This window comes from Neovison vison, chromosome 13, assembly GCF_020171115.1.
Source record: "Neovison vison isolate M4711 chromosome 13, ASM_NN_V1, whole genome shotgun sequence".
Taxonomy (NCBI): domain Eukaryota; kingdom Metazoa; phylum Chordata; class Mammalia; order Carnivora; family Mustelidae; genus Neogale; species Neogale vison.
This window is the reverse complement of record NC_058103.1, coordinates 84,357,917-84,377,185: the sequence shown is the minus strand read 5'-3', so window position 1 is coordinate 84,377,185 and position 19,269 is coordinate 84,357,917. Positions and strand designations below refer to the sequence as shown.

At 37.7% G+C, this 19,269-nt stretch overlaps 1 protein-coding gene across 3 annotated transcripts in view; it reads left to right on the top strand.

Moving 5' to 3' along the window:
* The window catches only part of TMEM62 (transmembrane protein 62), a 55,600-nt gene that overhangs the window by 28,576 nt on the left and 7,755 nt on the right, over window positions 1-19,269 (top strand). For all 3 annotated transcript variants that reach the window (XM_044231336.1, XM_044231335.1, XM_044231337.1), the window contains 7 exons: window positions 2,065-2,206; window positions 4,571-4,695; window positions 4,830-4,952; window positions 7,582-7,737; window positions 10,370-10,529; window positions 15,298-15,411; window positions 17,516-17,600. In XM_044231336.1, the coding sequence (XP_044087271.1) occupies window positions 2,065-2,206; window positions 4,571-4,695; window positions 4,830-4,952; window positions 7,582-7,737; window positions 10,370-10,529; window positions 15,298-15,411; window positions 17,516-17,600 (905 nt within the window). The remainder of the gene's footprint in view (window positions 1-2,064; window positions 2,207-4,570; window positions 4,696-4,829; window positions 4,953-7,581; window positions 7,738-10,369; window positions 10,530-15,297; window positions 15,412-17,515; window positions 17,601-19,269) is intronic.

The following is a 19,269-nucleotide window of genomic DNA, read 5'->3' as shown; positions in this document are numbered from 1 at the left end:
ATTTTTTTTTAATTTTTTCAGTGTTCCAAGATTCATTGTTTATGCACCACACCCAGTGCTCCATGCAGTATGTGCCCTCCACATCACCAGGCTCACCCATCCTCCCACCCCCCTTCCTTCCAAAACCCTCAGTTTGTTTCTCAGAGAACATAGTCTCTCGAAAGTCAATTATCATATGGTTTCACTTGTGAGCACAAGGAATAATACGGAGGACAGTAGGAGAAGGAAAGGAAAACTGAATTGGAGTGAACAAAAAAATCTTAAAGCTAAATCTTGATCTTAAGATTCCCCCAGAGAATGTCAAAATCCATAATTCAAAAAATGTTAATAGCTATCATATATTTTAATCTCTATTTTCAAGTAGTTGGGTTGATAGTTGATTTTAATGTGTTAAAAATATAAGAAAGGAAACAGTATATGTGAGATTATAAGATCCTAAAGAATAACTGAAAACAAATTAAGCAGGAAAAATATAAGTAAAAATTTTACTGAGAAAAAAATTGAAATAGAAAATTTTATTTTATTTTATTTTACTTTATTTAAAGATTTTATTTATTCATTTGACAGAGAGAGACAGCAAGAGAGGGAACACAAGCAGGGGGAGTGGGAGAGGGAGAAGCAGGCTTCCTGCTGAGCAGTGAGCCTGATGTGGGGCTCTATCCCAGGACCCTGGGATCATGACTCAAGCCAAAGGCAGACACTCAACCAACTGAGCCTTCCAGGTGCCCTGAAAATTTTATTTTTTTAATAGATTTTATTTATTTATTTCAGAGAGGGAGAGTGTGCACATGCGTGAGCCCATGTGACCGGGGGAGGAGCAGAGGGATAGGGATAAGCAGACTCTATGCTGAGTGCCAAGCCCAGTGCCGGGCTGGATCCTATGACCCTGAGATCATGACCTGAGCTGAAATCAAGAGTTGCTCACTTAACTGACTGAGCCAGGTGCCTCCCAAAATAGAATATTTATTTATTTATTTATTTATTTGACAGAGAGAGATCACAAGCAGGCAGAGAGGCAGGCAGAGAGAGAGGAGGAACCCGGCTCCCTGCTGAGCAGAGAGCCCGATGTGGGCCTCGATCCCAGGACCCTGAGATCATGACCTGAGCCGAAGGCAGCGGCTTAACCCACTGAGCCACCCAGGCGCCCCCAAAATAGAAAATTTTTAAAAATACAAGGAAGGGAGGCAGTAGAGCTAATTGACTTTTAATTATAATATCTGTGATAATCTATTTATTTTATGATAGCTATCAGGGCTCCCCAATAGCACATTAGGTTTTAGGAGTTTATTTGTATTTTTCCCTATGTGCCTTATCTATCTTCTTGTGTTTTGACATTTGAATAATATAGGTATGTCCCCAATCTATACCTTCCTTCACATTTATTCAACAAATACTAATGAGTTCCTACACTGTGTACTGTGTTACCTACCCTCTCCCGCTGTTCTTCATTCTCCAACCTTACAGACACCTGAACACTGTTAATACTTAGGTAGTGAGGACTTTCATTACTGAATGTATACCCCATGTATGTTACAGATGTATTTTTAGGAACTGAAGAAGATTTACTGACCCAGACCTAGCTAACATTTTTCTCCTGGCTTGATGACTTCATCTTTGCAAGGCTTTATTGTGAGTTAAGTCTCTCTAATCCTGTTTCAGGATGCAAATACCTTTTATATCCCATTACTCCAAGAATTCTGCTAGGTACTCTAGTAGGTCCTCACTAAATTTTTCAATGATGGATAAGTACCATTTCACTGGATTCTGATTGACCTCTCTTTAAATGTTCAGTGGATTACCTAAACTAGCCATCTCCTTCTCTGTTTTGCTTGATGACCTTGTGTTTGGTTACTTATGAATTAGTTTGCCTGAATCTTTGTAGACATGGGAAAAAAAATCTTTAAAATTTCTTTTAATCAGTTTATTGTGAGTAGTTGATATATTTCTCTGTCAGATTAGGAGATTATCAAAGGGAGGCAAAATATAGTGTGATATACGGGGAGGAATTTCAACTCATTCTTTTTTTATGATTGCACTAAAACTTTCCTGTCTTGTATTTTTTAGGAAATATTCTGCTGTACGTAAGGATGGCTCTTTCCATTATGTCCACAGTACTCCCTTTGGAAACTATTCTTTCATCTCTTTGGATGCCACCCCAAATCCAGGGCCTAAGAGACCCTATAATTTCTTTGGAATTTTAGATGAGGTACAGTAAAAATCTACCTTCCCTTTGTAGCTAACCTATTTTTTTTTTTCTTGGATAAATGTGGCTCACTTAAGGTTATCTAGGTAAACCAGTTCTTATCTAGAAATTCTTGCAAAAAATTTTACTGTGGTTACAAGTATGGCTAGAAGAAATCACTGGCTGCTTGAGCACTATCATTGCTATCCCTGTTCTAGTCCCAAAATCTCATAAAGAAGTACCTCAAATTTTATATTTATTCAGTAAACATTTATTAAATATGTACTAAGTGCAGCATGCTCTTTGCAAGGTGCAGGGCATACAGCTTTTATACTATGGGGTATATTCCTAAATCCCCACAGTTGCTATTTCTAACTAATGTACTTTATCTATCTATCTATCTATTTATTTATTTATTTTAAAAAGATTATTTATTTATTTATTTGACAGAGAGAGATGACAAGCAGGCAGAGAGAGAGGAGGAAGTAGGCTCCCCGCTGAGCAGAGAGCCCCATGCGGGGCTCGATCCCAGGACCCTGGGATCATGACCCCCATGGGCCGAAGGCAGAGGCTTTAACCCACTGAGCCACCCAGGCGCCCCAACTCTGTTTATTTTAATAAAAGAAGGACAACCACTGAAGTAAATAAATTTCCGTTAAAGCAAGTGAGGTGAAAACCGTTGCTGGATTAAAACTGTCTAGAAAGTCACATCTGAGACCCTCCCATTATTTCGTAGTACAACAGATGTCAGCTCACTAATAAGCGCATGCCCATAGGTAAGATGTATGTGCCTGCCTATAAGCATACAAGAGCGATAAGATCAAGTCACTTGCCTCTTAGAATATTTACTGTAGTGGAGGGGCACAAGACTAGTGCAGAAATAACTATAATAAAGGGCAGAATTTGCTAAGTGCTGAGAGAGATTCAAAGTGATACGAGGGTTCAGGAGACCTTGAAATCAAGTGAATAGACTATTGTGAAATGCATTGTGTTATACTACACATTTTATTTAATGAAGGTATATTTTGTTTCTTATCTCCCAACTGTCTTTAGACAGTTTTTAAACTTACTATGTTAAAGCCTACTCCTTAGAGCAGTGTTTTTTAATATACGATTCAAAGATCATCTGCATGAAAATCAGTTGGACTCATAAAATGCAGATTCTCAGACTTTCCCCAAGACTTGTCAAATTAGAAACCCTGAAGGTATGGTCCAAGAATTCATTGCTATAAGCACTTTATAGATAATTAATATATACTTATACATGTACAAGTTATTTTTTTTAAATTTTATTTATTTGAGAGAGAGAGAGAAAGGAAGAGTGCTTATGCATGCGCAAGCAGGGGTACGGGGCAAAGGGAGAGGGAGAAGCAGGCTCCCTGCTCGAGGGATGCGGGACTCGATCCCAGGACCCTGGGATCATGATCTGAGCAGTTGCTTAACCGACTGAGCCACCTAGGTGCCCCTGTACAAGTTATTTTTGAAATCAGCTTTATGAGGGATGATTTATATACAATAAATTGCACTCATTTTAAGTGTTTGAAGATTTTTGACAAAAAATATATATGCGGGTATACCTGTCACCACAATCAAGATAGAACATTTCTGTCATCCTAGAAAGTTCTCTTTTGTAGTCAGTCTTCACCCCAATCCTAGAGAACCATTGATTTTTCATGGGTTTTCTGTCAGTATAGATTATATAGATATGTAAAGATAGATATATATATAGATAGATATAGATAGATATATAAAGAATTTTATGTAAATGAAATCATATAGTACATACTCTTCTTCTGTCTGGCTTCTTTTGCTCAGTGTAATGTTTCTGTGATTCATCCATATTTTTGTGTGTTTGAGTAATTCTTTCCTTTTTATCACTGCATAACATTCCATTGTTTGGATATACTGATGGTTTCTAGTTTTTGGCTATTCTGAGTTGAGCTATTGTGAACATTTGGGTACAGCATATGTACATCTTATTTTAGAAGTTTAGTTTCAAGTTCCTCTTTATTAATTGCAGTGTAGCATACAGGGCTGAAAAGATCAGTGGTTCTTCTTATTTTCTATAAAGAAATTTCTGTAAAGAATTTCTATTAAAAAAAAGAAATTAATTTATGCCAGTTAAAGATTGTTCTCTATTTCTCAGTTTCCTCATCTATCAAATGCGGCTAATACTTGTCCTACTTAGCACAGAGTTATTTTTAGGGCCAAATGAATTATAATGTATATGAAAACAGTTTAAAATTTATACAGGTCCATGCAGGCCATTAATTAGTAGGGCTTAGGCCTTAGACATAATATTAGTATAAAACTTCAAGGGAGATGTTTAATCTGTAGATTTCAGCCTGAGCCCTGATTAATGATCCCTCTGTTTTTCTCCCATTTCAGAAGCGGATGGAGGAACTTCTCCTACTGGCCAAGGAAAGTAGTCAGAGCAACCACAGTATTTGGTTTGGACACTATACAACATCCACTATCCTTTCTCCATCACCTGGAATTCGGTCTATAATGAGGTGAGGCAGGCTTCCAAAATAAAAATTGCTTGTAATTCTTTTATGTTCCTCTTGCTCTCCTGAAGAGATCTTTTTATTAGTTTGGCATAACAAGTTACCTGTTCAACTTATTCTGTTCATGTTTCTTTAATTAGTTCAGCTACGGCATATTTGTGTGGGCACCTGCACACTCTCGGTGGACTCATGCCTGTTTTGCACACGCGTCACCTCCAGGGCACTTTGGAACTTGAGGTGGGAGACTGGAAAGAGAACAGAAGGTAAGGGAACTACCCCACAAAATAAAACTTAAACATGTAAATTTTGCTAAAACGATAGTTTTCTTATTGCTATCATGGGTGATCCCAGTCAAGGAAGAACTTTTGATTTCCCTAAGTTTTTAAAGTAATATAGATATTATGTGTGTTGGTGTGAAAAACTCATTGCAAGAGTTATATTTGCTCTCACTTGTGTCATTGGATTTTCAAGATGCATCCATTTGGAAATGGATCTCAAACTCTAGGCTGCACAAGGATTGTGGAGGAGGTTATTAAAAATAACAATTTGGAGGCCCTATCTCCACAGAATTTGATTATATGGGTCTGGCTTAGGACTCAAGAAACTGCATTTTTTTTTTAAAGCCCACCAGGTGCTCTGTGGACCACACTTACTTTAGAATTATAAGTGTATCACCTTCTGAACTTTATATCTACCTTGGTAGTCATGACCATGTTAGTGCTTTAAGTTCTTCAAATACACAATAGTTGGTTTTATTAAGATTAAAGTCTTTCCAAGAAGATGTGGTATATATACACAATGGAATACTATGCAGCCATCAAAAGAAACGAAATCTTGCCATTTGCGACAACATGGATGGAACTAGAGCGTATCATGCTTAGCGAAATAAGTCAAGCGGAGAAAGACAACTATCATATGATCTCCCTGATATGAGGAAGTGGTGATGCAACATGGGGGCTTAAGTGGGTAGGAGAAGAATCCATGAAACAAGATGGGATAGGGAGGGAGACAAACCATAAGTGACTCTTAATCTCACGAAACAAACTGTGGGTTGCTGGGGGGAGGGGGGTTGGGAGAAGGGGGGTAGGGTTATGGACATTGGGGAGGGTATGTGCTTTTGGGTAAATTGGAAGGGGAGGTGAACCATGAGAGACTATGGACTCTGAAAAACAATCTGAGGGGTTTGAAGTGGCAGGTGGGTGGGAGGTTGGGGTACCAGGTGGTGGGTATTATAGAGGGCACAGCTTGCATGGAGCACTGGGTGTGGTGAAAAAATAATGAATACTGTTTTTCTGAAAATAAATAAATTGGGAAAAAAAAAAAAAAAGATTAAAGTCTTTCTGTGAGAAAACATAACCTGTTTTTCAAAAGCATACAGTATAGTTAAGTATATAAAGAGACAAGAACTAAATACATATTTTGAGAATAACCACATACAGTAGCTTAAATATGGAAGAGTATCATCTCATTGTTGAACATTGTTTTATCAATTACTCTTTAATTTATTCACACTCACTTCTCTGAAGATTTTATTCAGTAAATATTTTTTAAGCTAAATATGTTATCTGTCTATTTTTAACTACTTCCATGAATTAAAAGATAGCTTTACATCTTGTAAGGTACTTACTCATTTCAATTGGCTCTGTTAGAAACTGTCTAAAGGTATGCTTGAAGCCTGTAATTAGTTGGCAACTGTAATTTCTTTGAGCTAAGACCTGTCTATTCATGACTGTGAGGTTGTGGGCTGGGCTGGGATTGCCTTTTACCAGATAGCCTTCCTAATCCTTGATCAGCTTCTTTACTTCTTATAAATGCTATAGTTACAAGTTAAGTGATGTCATGAAACCATTTCCTCTCTTTCTCTTCCCACCTGCTCTCCTGTTGTTCCAACCCTGGGGTTTTACTGAAAGGACCTAACCTTTACCTGCCCTTCTAAACATTTAAGTTGCTTTAGGATAATAGAAGAGCTTTTAAAAGTATATTAGTAATATTAGGCTAGGCTTTGTTGTGGATACAAATAATACAGCAGATGTTTATTTTTTCATATATGTAAATCTGGTATGAGCCAGGGCATCTCTCTTCCATGGGGTGACTCAGGGATTCAGACTTCCTCCATCTTAACACCTCAATTCCAGGGCAGGGAAGAGAGCATGGAGAACTTACACCCACTCTTAAGTACTTTGGACCAGAAGTGTGATACATGTCACTTCTGTTCACAGCCCATTGACCAGAAATAGTCACATGGTCCCAACCTAATACCAGGGAGACTGGGCAATGCAGGGGAGCACGTGGAGTATTTGGTGAGCACTATTGTTTCTGCCATAGTCAAATCATTTCTTTTCTCAGTTCAAAAAGTAGAAAATATAAAATTTTGGTTATTCTTTAATGACTCCCTGTACCTCTCACCATGCATTTAGAAAACCAAAATAAGTTTTGTTAATTTCTTTGCAATTATAGAAATAAAGGTTTGAAAGAAGAATGAGAGATTTCTGATTGTGTTCATGTTAATATTAACATTTTTGATGAGATGAGGAATATCAGGTATTAGGCTTATGATGAATGTCTTAGATTCAAAACAGTCTTAAAGTACAGAAACCAAATGAATTAATTTATCAAGCATTTGTTTGGAAATGAAAGGGTGCATACTATGTACCAGGCATTGTCCTAGGGCACAGTTAAATTATGTCTTCATGAGATCCCATTTGTGACAAACATGAACTATAAAGCAATAGGGACAAGGGAAGAAGGACAGAAACAATATTATTTACTTTGTATAAATTCATGATCTCAGAAACTATAGTTTTACATTTTTTACATTTGTTCTGTGTATTACCTTCATACCGTCTTATAATACAAAGTGACTAAATTACCTTATTGTCTTCTGGTCTCTAGGTACCGAATCTTTGCTTTTGACCATGACCTCTTTAGCTTTGCAGATTTGGTCTTTGGCGAGTGGCCTGTGGTTCTTATCACTAATCCTAAGTCACTCTTATATAGTTGTGCTAGACATGAACCACTAGAAAGACTCCTTCATTCAACACACATCAGGTATGTAGCACTTTTTCGGAATTTACTTTCAGTTTGATATTAATGGAGAATAAGTCAATGTGATTATAATCTCATGTGAAAGCAATGAGAAGCCCCACTTTAATTTTCCCAACAATCTGAACATTATTTAAAGATAAAATGCTTATTGCTTCATTCCCATTCAGTTAAAAAGTATTTTTTCAAGCTGTTGAAATTTTTTAAAAAATCCAGAAACTCATAGCCCTACCACTGTCATTTTTGTGTATTTTATTTTCATGTTTTGCCTTGCTGTAATCCCCCTAGCCCCAGAGAGAGCTGTTAATGACATTTTTGACTTTTCCTTCTCAGGCATTCTCTTTGAGGCATGTTTTTACATAATTGTAAAGATAGGGCACAGTCTGTAAACAATTCCTACTGTTTTTTTTTTTTAAAGATTTTATTTATTTATTTGACAGAGAGAGATCACAAGTAGGCAGAGAGGCAGGCAGAGAGAAAGAGAGAGGGAAGCAGGCTCCCTACTGAGCAGAGAGCCCAATGCGGGACTCGATCCCGGGACCCTGAGATCATGACCTGAGCCGAAGGCAGTGGCTTAACCCACTGAGCCACCCAGGCACCCCAAACAATTCCTACTTTTTTTTCTCTCAACAGAGAGAATGCTCTACAATTTTTTCTAACTATTTTCCTATCTTATTGGTGAACTTTTTCATTTATTTTCTATCTTGGGAATGAGCATCTGATGCATGTAGATGCTTTTCCCATTTGAATAATTTCTTTAGATAAAGTTCTAGAGGTGGGAATCTTGGTGAAACATTATGAATTCTTTTATGACTCTTGATAGAGATTGCCCAATTACTTTTTTTTTTAACTAAAATCATTATTCTTTTAAGAAATTGTGGTAAAATATATGGAACATAAAATGTGTCATTTCACCAGCGTTTAGGTGTATAGTTCAGTGGCATTAAAGTACACTGATACTGTTAGGCAGCCATCACCACCATCCATCATCAACACTTCCATCTTTCCAAACTGAAACTCTGTACCCATCCAACAATAACTCCCTAATTTCCCCCTTTTCCCAGCCTGTGGCAACACCCATTCTACTGGTCTGTCTCTGAATGTCACTATTCTAGGAACATCATATAAGAAAATCCTACAGTATTTGTCCTTTAACTGGCTGACCTTTTTAAAAAAGATTTTATTTATTTATTTATTTGTCAGAGTGAGAGAGAGAGAGAGAGAGAACAAGCAGGAAGATTGGCAGGCAGAAGTAGAGAGAGAAGCAGGCTCCCCGCTGAGCAAGGAACCCGATTCAGGATTTGATCCCAGGACTCTGGGATCATGACCTGAGCTGAAGGCAATGGCTCAACAGACTGAGCCACGCAGGCATCCCTAATTGGCTGGCTTCTTGAACATAATATGCTTGAGGTTCCTCCATATTGTAGAGTGTGTTAGAATTCCTTTGCTTTTTTAAGGTGGGCCAATATTCCTTTGTGTGTATATATACAAAATTTTGTTTATTCGTCTGTCAATACTTTTGCTTCCACCTTTTGGCTATGGTGAATAATGCTACTGTGAATGTGAGTATACTCAGTTCATATCCCTGCCTTTTTTTTTTTTTTAAAAGATTTTATTTATTTATTTGACAGATCACAAGTAGGCAGAGAGGCAGGCAGAGAGAGAGAGGAGGAAGCAAGCTCCCCGCTGAGCAGAGAGCCCCATGCGGGGCTTGATCCCAGGATGCTAGGATCATGACCTGAGCAGAAGGCAGAGGCCTTAACCCACTGAGCCACCCAGGCGCCCCCATATCCCTGCTTTTGGTAGTTGTGGGCATATGTCTGGAAACGGAATTGCTGGATCACATAGTAATTATATGTTTAATTTTTTGAGGAACCACCATACTGTTTTCCATAGCGGCTGTACCATTTTACATTACCACGAGCAGTGCATAAGGTACCCAATTACTTTTTAGAACAGATACTAATTTATAATGTTACCAGGCAAATGACTACAAATTTTATGGCACTCTTATTATTTTTGGATGCTCTACTTTTAAAAAGATGTACTAATTAATCTGGAAAAATGGTATCGAGCTGTTTTGACTTATTTTTTTCATCAGAAGTGAAGTGACTCTCAGGTGTTTTTATAGATACTGGATATCTGATTCAGACATTGTATTCTCTGAAAGGGCCTGGTAGCCTTGATTCTGTTTGTGCTCTTGCTTCTTGTGGACGGATATGTTGGGAACCAAATGAGTAGATGGATTAACATGATTAGGATTAACATGAGATTAACAAAGTAAGATGTCTAACCAATATTCTTTTCCTATGTAAAAAAACAGGATTTAAGGAGTTTATCAGAAAGAACTTTGGATCTACTCCAGCTTTATTTGTCAAAAGAAAATTGATTTTCCTTTGTAAAAAGTACGAAAATAGTTTCTAATTTCTCACCAAGTTAGGTTTGCTAAATTATACAACTCCAAAAGCCACCATTCAGAAAGAAACCAGATCATGAATAGTGATCATATAAACAATTATACAGTGTGATGGTTCTGCCTACATTTATATTTTTTTCAGATTATAATAGTTAATTCTCCTTTCTAAAAGCAGTAAAAATATCTAAAACCACATGCTTATTATGTGTGTTCTCATTTTAGAGTCTTGGCCTTTTCCTTGACCTCCATTACTTCTGTCACAGTTAAGATTGATGGAGTTCATTTAGGGCAAGCTATTCATTTGTCTGGTCCTATTTTCATACTGAAGTGGAACCCACGAAACTACAGTAACAGGACACATAACATAGAAGTAATTGTCCAGGTAAGTTAGTAATTTTCAGCTTGCCATATAAATGATTTGGCTGTAACCACACTAAACTCTGATGTGATTTTTTTTTCAGTCAATTGATAGAGATGAAACTAAGTTAATTAAAAACTCGAGGGGCATCTGGGTAGCTCAGTTGGTTGAGCATTCAACTGTTGATTTTGGCTCTGGTCATGAACTCGGGGTTGTGGGATTGGGCCCTGCATCAGGTTCTGTGCTCCAGGTGGATTCTGCTTGTTTCTCTCCCTCTCTCTGTGCTCCTTGCCCCCTTCCCTGGCATGCTCTCTCTCTCAAATAAATAAGTAAAATCTTAACAAAAATTGAATACACTGGATTTAGTATTTTCTAAAAATGCGCACTGAGGAATAATTCTGTGAGACAAAAAACTAGACTTCTCAGTTTGCACAGTCCCCTCTTTTTGGACCCCAGAAAATCATTCTTCTATTTTCTTTCAACTTTGCTTGGAGTCTTTTAATAACGGGAGCAAATTCCCCAACATATCCAGAGATAATAGAATAAGTCAGAAAACATGTATTTGTGTCCCCTTGCTTTTGCTTGCTATCTCCAAATATAGGAAAATTGTGTCACTATTTTGGAAAGCTGTAGGATAGGGAATTTTCAAGGCATCCAGAGGATTTTGTTTGTTTGGGGAGTATGCATTGATAGCATATGTAGTAACAGTCTTCCTGCTATTCTGATTCAGCTTGGGGCATTTAATTCACTAGCACCTGCCTGGCTGGCGAGTGGTCATTCATTACCAAAATAGAACGCTTTCATCAACATTAGGAAATTCTTTAGGAGATAGGCTGTGCTCGGGAATTAGTTTCTGGAAAAAAATCTGTCAATTTCCACACCTTTAAGATTTGATGACAGTTTTTAACTATTTCATCTTCTAATATTAAGTCTTAGTTTGAAGATTACTAAGTAATCCTTCAGAAAACACATGTAATTATTTTCATTATCTTTTATGTGTGTGTTTGTCACAGAGAAGGATTTTGTTTTTTGTTTTTTGGTTTTTTTTAAAAGATTATTTATTTATTTGATAGACAGAGATCACAAGTAGGCAGAGAGGCAGGCAGAGAGAGGAAGGGAAGCAGGCTCCCCACCAAGCAGAGAGCCCGATGCGGGGCTTGATCCCAGGACCCTGGGACCATGACCCGAGCCCAAGCAGAGGCTTTAACCCACTGAGCCTCCCAGACGCCCCCAGAGAAGGATTTTGAATAGGAAGGAGCTGTTTACTGAGCTCCTTCCAAGAAAAGGCTGAACCCTTATAATTTCTTACTTAATCCATATAATAGTCCTTTATGGTAGGGAATTTTATCCCCAGTTCATAGATGAAGAGGCAAGAAAAGGCACTCTGCAATACCACGCATCCTTGAAGTGTTCTGCTTAGGAGGCAGAAATTCACAGAGAGGATATGGAAGGAAGGATGACTGGGAATGAACTCTTAATGTTCTTTCTGTTAGAAGGTGGATTTTTGAAAGAAAACCTGAAGGTACAAGTACACCTAGAATGAATTATTCCCTTTCTTTATTTACAGTTATGAGGAGGCACAACCATAGGAGATGTGTTCACAGTAGGGATAGGGACCTCCCAAATATTTGGATTGCCTCAAAAACCCCAGCTTCTATGATTTTATGAGGAAAAAACCATAGCTCGTGTTCCATGAAACATTTCTGGATGCTTCGTTAAATTCTTAGTAGACATGTGAAATTACATATACTTTTTCCATGTTTAACATTTCTTATATTATTGAGGTATAATTTACATACAAAAAACTCTACATATTTAAATAGTATAATTTGGTGAATTTTTTTTTAAGATTTTATTTATTTATTTGACAGGTAGAGATCACAAGTAGGCAGAGAGGCCGGCAGAGAGAGGGGAGGGGGGGAAGCAAGCTCCCTGCTGAGCAGAGAGCCCAATGTGCACTCGATCCCAGGACCTTGAGGTCATGACCCAAGCCGAAGGCAGAGTCCCAACCCACTGAGCCACCCAGGCGCCCCTGTTTTCTTTTATATAGCTTTAAAGGATTTGTCTACTGAATATTAAATAGTGAACTTGGTCCCCTCATTTGTCAACGGGAAAGTTCTGTTCTTTTATTTTTATTTTTAAGGATTATTTATTTGAGAGAGAGTGAGTTAGCGAGCATAAGCAGGGGCAGGGGGAAAGGGAGAAGCAGACTCCCCACTGAACAGGGAGTCCAATGCGGGACTTAATCCCAGGACCCTGGGATCATGACCCAAGCCAAAGGCAGACACTTAACCAAATGAGCCACCCAGGTACCCCAAGTTCTACTCTTTCAAATACAGTATACTATAGATAAGTCTGAGAAAAATCTATGAGAGACAACATTAATTTATTATCTTAACATTTTACCCACTCACTATTTTTATTGACTGTCTATAGATCTGAGCAGCCTAGTAGCAACTAGACCCTTTGATCAATTTTCAGCATGGTTCCTGAACTAGTAACATCAGTATCATCTGGGAACTTGTTAAAAACGTAAATTCTCGTGTCCCATACCAAACTTGTGAATCAGAAACTGGAGATGGGACCCACCATCTGTTTCAACAGTCTACCACCAATAGTGGTTCCCATGTACACTAAAGTTTGAGAACCAGAACTTTATTGTGCCTACTTTGCCAAATGAAAGAGCAGACTTCAGAAATCTATCTCAAAATTAAAGACATACTCTGCTTTAAAATAAGAACGTATAACTTAAATAACATTTTGAGCAAAAAAGTTTGATAAACACATGTGCAAATTCTTTTTGCTATTTTAAAACTTTTGTATGATCAGAAAACTTAAAATATTGCAAGAGATAATACTATAATGAATTCCCATGTATCCCTTAGCCGACTTAAACAGTTACCAACTCATGAACAATCTTGATGTCATTCCATCTGTAATATGATGGTATATATCCCTAAAAGAATGGTTTTTTAAAATGTAACTATAATACCATCACACTTGAAAAATTAATAGTAATTCCTTAATTTCAAGCTATCTAGTGTTCAGTTTTCCCAGTCTTTTTTTTTTTTTTAAGATTTTATTTATTTACTTGACAGACAGAGATTACAAGTAGGCAGAGAGGCAGAGAGAGAGGAGGAAGCAGGCTCCCCGCCGAGCAGAGAGCCCAATGTGGGGCTCGATCCCAGAACCCTGGGATCGTGACCCGAGCAGAAAGCAGAGGCCTTACCCCACTGAGCCACCCAGGTGCCCCCAGTTTTCCCAGTCTTATATATATAAAACAAGCATGTGGTTGTTCAAATCAGAATTCAGACGAGAGTCCCACTCTCTTCTCCCCCCGCTCTTTTTCCTTTCAGTTTATTTTTTGGAAAATTTTGGAAACTGGGTCTTTTGTCCTGTAGAGTTTTCAATATTCTTGATTTACGTTGTTTACATTCAAGTATCATTCAGCATCTTTGTCCACCCCATCTAGTTTCTATAAGTGGCTGTTAGATTAGAGGTTTGATCAGGTTCGAGTCTTTTTTTGGCAGGAATACTTGATTTGTTGTTTTATGCTTTTATCAGAAGTCTGTGATATCTGGTTGTCCCTCCTTTAGTAATGTTAGGATTGATCATTGTATTCAGGTGTTGTTAACTTTATCCGGTGATGTGGTGGTAAATATCTAACGACCAGCTTGGGACAGGTTTGAAGAGGGAACCCTGATTTGTCGTGTTTCCCTGATTTATACCAATTTCCATAGTATAAAATAGCTGATTTGAAGCTAGCAGCATATCAACTGGCCTGCAAAATTCCTGAAAATTTAACAATTGGCTTTTGTGAGCCTGTCAAGCCAGCTCCAGCACACTGCCAGCCTTTCCCTCCATTCATTATGAAGTAGCTAATCAGCTTTTCACTGAAGGATTTCCAGCAGCTATTGATGGTCTTGGCCTAGATCCATTATATCATTAGAGTTGTACAATGGTGATATTCAAATTGGCACTCCTTGTAAAAGGAGTATTAATTAGAATAGTCCTATAAAGAAAAAATTCCCTTACCTATTTGGTACTCAGATAGAGAAGTTTATACAGGAAAGGTAGGATAAATTCTTAATTCTTCCCCCACCCTCCCTTTTCTAAATCGATTTTCAGAATAATGAATTGCTTCCCTAGCATCTGCCAAAGGTAACCAAATGAATCTTTTATTTTTAATATCATTGTGAATTCAGAATTTAAAAAAATATATAGATCTGGTATGTTTCAATCCATGGCATTTATATTTTTTGATGTTCAAATTGTTCTACCTTTGGCTGGTGGGAGCTTCTCCAATTTAGCCACTAAGTCTTTCGATGTAATCGCAGTAGTCTTTGTTAGGGTTCTTGCTTTCTGGCATGAAGATATTCTAAGCTCTCCCTGTGTCTTTCTTGTTCAGGAACTGGAATCAGCTATTTCTCTAAAGAGCACTGATCTTATAATGAGAAATTTTATTTTGAGAGTACAATCTGGGCACTAGCCCAGCTAGCTCCTAGCTCTTCGATTTGTTACTATTTTTAGGCCTTTTCAGTGAGCAGAGGGAAAACACAAATTTTTCTTTAAAAGAAGATGTATTGTGAGTACATGCTGATATTTCCAGTTCAAATCTAGAATTACAGGGTTTAAAAGAAGTTATATTTAAAGTGCTTATAGGAAGAAGCAAAAAATAAATGAAAAAAAAATACAGCTATTCAGAGATAATGGACAAATGTTACTGGAAGCTAAATCTTGGAACATTATACATATAAATGTGCATGAGAGTCACTGCTGTGCTTTTAACTAGGATTCTTCTGGAAGAAGTAAGAGTGTTCACCACCTATTTTCTGTTCAAGAGGATATTCACCTCAGATTTGATCCCCTGGCATCATTTATTCTTCTTACCGACCATTGCATCGTGGTAAGTAAATTCCGCTTTCGATGAGATTCGGTGGAATCTAGTGGTGGGTCCAAAGTAGTAATATAATCATGTGGCGAGAAAGACAAACTTTAAAAAATTTAGTTATTTGTCTAGAAGAAGACAATGCTTTAAAGTTGATTTGAATTAAAAGAAGCAGAGATATTGACAAGTAATACCTGTTTTGGAACCTGGTTCTAACCAATACCATAAAATCAGAATAACTAAGGGAATTAAAGGAACTGTGTAAAATTGGACTAAGGATCTTTTAAAAATAATTATTTCTTTCTATATAAATAATACATGCTTAATGTAGAGAACTTGGAAAATTTAGAAATAAAGTAAAATCAGCCCCACATTATTCTTTTATCATACTACTTATTATATAACCATTGTATTTGTCATTATGATACTCGTTTTTTTCCTCATATATATTTGTGTATGAGTTTGTTTTTTTTTTTAAGATTTTATTTATTTATTTGACAGAGAGAGATCACAAGTAGACAGAGGCAGGCAGAGAGAAAGGAAGGGAAGCAGGCCCCCTGCTGAGCAGAGAGCCTGATGCGGGACTCGATCCCAGGACCCTGAGATCATGACCTGAGCCGAAGGCAGCGGCTTAACCCACTGAGCCACCCAGGCGCCCCTTGCGTATGAGTTTTTAATATAAAATAGTAATTCTCATTCTCTTTTGTGGTCTGAATTTTTTTTTCTACTGAGGAATTTGTTTTGACTATTTTCTGATATCAGTTTATGTTACTTTTAAGAATGATGTTGATTGGCATAAATATACCTTAATATTTTTATTTTTTTAAAGATTATTTATTTATTTATTTGATAGACAGAGATCACAAGTAGGCAGAGAAGCAGACAGAGAGAGAGAGGAGGAAGCAGGTTCCCTGCCGAGCGGAGAGCCTGATGCGGGGCTCGATCCCAGAACCCTGGGATCATGACCTGAGCCGAAGGCAGAGGCTTTAACCCACTGAGCCACCCAGGCGCCGCACCTTAATATTTTTAACCATTTATCTCTTGTTAATTGGGTATTGACATAAAACACACCAAAGAGACACACTATGATATTGAGAGGAAATTTATTTTACTTTTTTATTTTTTTAAGATTTTATTTATTCATTTGAGAGAGAGAGAGCATAAGCAAGGGGAGAGGCAGAGAGAGAGGGGGAGAAGCAGATTCTCCACTGAGCACAGAGCCCGATGCGGGACTCGATCCCAGGACCCTGGGAATAATGACCTGAGCCAAAGGCAGACGCTTAACCATCTGAGCCACCCAGACGTCCTGAAAAGAAAATTTAAGCCTCCTTTAATTTCACTTTCTAGACATAGCTTTACATATATCTTCACAGACTTACAATGTAAATTTATTATTTTAATTGTATTACTTTTATGATTAAGCTTTTTGGAAATATAACTAATGGGCATTTGTATCTCAGTTTTACAAGTTCCTTTAGTGTCTTTGTTTTTCTTTTGGGGGGTTTTTAATAGTCACCTAGATCAGGCTTTGGAAACTTTGAGGTATTATGAATCACCAGGGAACATTAATAAGAAACGGATTCTGATTTAGTAGGGCTGAGATGGCACCTGAGATTCTGCCTTCCCAACAGGCACAAGGCGATCCCAATGATCCCATACTTTGAGAAACCAGAAGCTAGGTTATGTCTCTTCATTGTGAGTTAATCTCCAAGTGAATTGTGCCCTGACGGAGAAAGCAAAAGAAAATACCGACTTAGTTCATTTTGCCTGCAGTGCACTGTGTATGGTTTTTCTTTACTCTTCTACAACTTGAAATAAAACCAGTTCTACTTCCAGGACAGTGAAGGTGGACTGTTTCAGTGTGATAACTTTATATAGCTAAGAATTACTTTGTTTCAATATTAGTCTCAGTATCCAGATTCTGAAAGAGTAATGCTGAGGCTATTTATAATTTTCTTTTTTGGTGGCTCAGTTATTTGGTTCTCTTTGATGATTTATTTTTCTTGCATAGTCATTTCTGGCAATGGTGTTATTTTCATTTTTGTTGATGAAGCCATTCTAAAAACCTTAACTGTCATTGTACCCATGTATCTGCTTCACACTAACACCAATTTCTCTGCAGGCCCGGGTCCTTTTTGTGATAATTGTGCTGATCCAGCTCACTGTTCTCATTACTTTTAGGCACCGAGGATATCCAGAGCATAAAGGTTAGTCATGGTTCCTTGTATTCTCAGATGTCTTCATTCTAAAGTGTCACATAATATCCTATTTCCAAGTGATAAATATTATTATAAATTATCTTTGTCCTAGCTCTGTGAGGTGCGTTCTTCAAACTTACTGTACTTTTTCCATAGTACTCAGTCTTTTTTTTAAAAATTCACTTTTGGGGCGCGTGGGTGGCTCAGTTGGTTAAGCATCTGCTTTCGGCTCAGGAAATGATCTTGGAGTCTCGGGATCAAGTCCCACATCAAGTTCCACAGGCTCCTTGCTTGGCAGGGAGCCTGCTTCTTCCTCTGACCTCTCTCCTCTCATGCTCTCTCTCTCTCTCTCTCTTTCATTCTCACTCTCTCTCTCTCAAATAAATAAAATCTTTAAAAAATTTTAAAAATCAGGGGTTTTTTTTGCTGCTGCATTGCAATAATATGAAGCTCAAACAGAAATGGGAGGGAAAATCACAATATAGCTCAACATGACTAAACGTCTCTGCCAGATATTAAAGATCCTCCACAGCTGGGTCTTATCTAATTAGCCGCATTTTTAACCAGATACCTGTATTTCAGCCTAGATAGTTTTCTGCTGTCCCTACAAACACCGTACTCATTTATGCTTCTGTGCTTTTGCCTAGGTTGTTATCTTTATTTTTCTAAACTTATCTAAATCTTAGCCTCCTTTAAGGCTCACCTCAAACTCTCATTTTCCATCCCATTTTCTCCACCCCTTCCAGGTCATAATGAGCTCTTGCTTCTCTGAATCCCTCGAGTCCTTCCTGACAATTAATGCTACTTGGCCAGTCAGTCACCTTACTTTCTGTAACCACCCCAAATGTATATATACATTTTCTCCTCAACCTGACTGTAAGTTTCTCATTATAGGAACTCCTGTTTTCCACTTCTTTTCTGTTTCTCACAGCACCCAGCACTGTGTGCATAACAGACAGTAAATACTTGTTGAACTAAATTTTCCTTACCCCTTCCTGGCTTGGATGAAATTCCTGGGATCAGGGACTGATTGTAGGGGAGGGGAGTACCATAGCAATGACTCAACAGTAAAATGGCTAACTACAGAGGGAGTGTACACATCCCACTGAATGTTTTCCTGCCTATATATATTTTCACAAATTCTGTGAAGAAGTTCAAGAACCATTATTGTACACATATATGTTCCTGCATATAATGTAAATAAATAAATGTTTAAGGGAGGGCCCCAGCCTCATTCTGTGGGGATAACGATATCTTTGTGTAGTTATTTGAAATTTATAACATATTTTTACCTACATTATCTCACTTAATCCATACAGCAATCCTATGAAATAGGTATTATTGTCCCCGTTTTAAAGATTAGGACACTAAGACTGGAAAGGTTGTGAAGGTTGTTCAAAGTCTCATCACTAGGAAGAGACAAAGGAGAGACTCAAAACCTAAGTGTTCTGACCCCAGGTCAGTTCTTTTCTGTAAACAACACTTCTTAACTTTGCACCTTAGAATCCTCTGGGAATCTTTTGAAATCTTGGTGTCTACCCAGCACCCTAGACCAATCACATCAGAATTGCTAGGAGTAGGATCTAAGATCAGTAGTTTATAAAGCTCCCCAGATGATTCCAATGGCCAGTCATGGCGGAGATGTTCAGCTCTGACTAAAGCAGTATTTCTCAGTCCT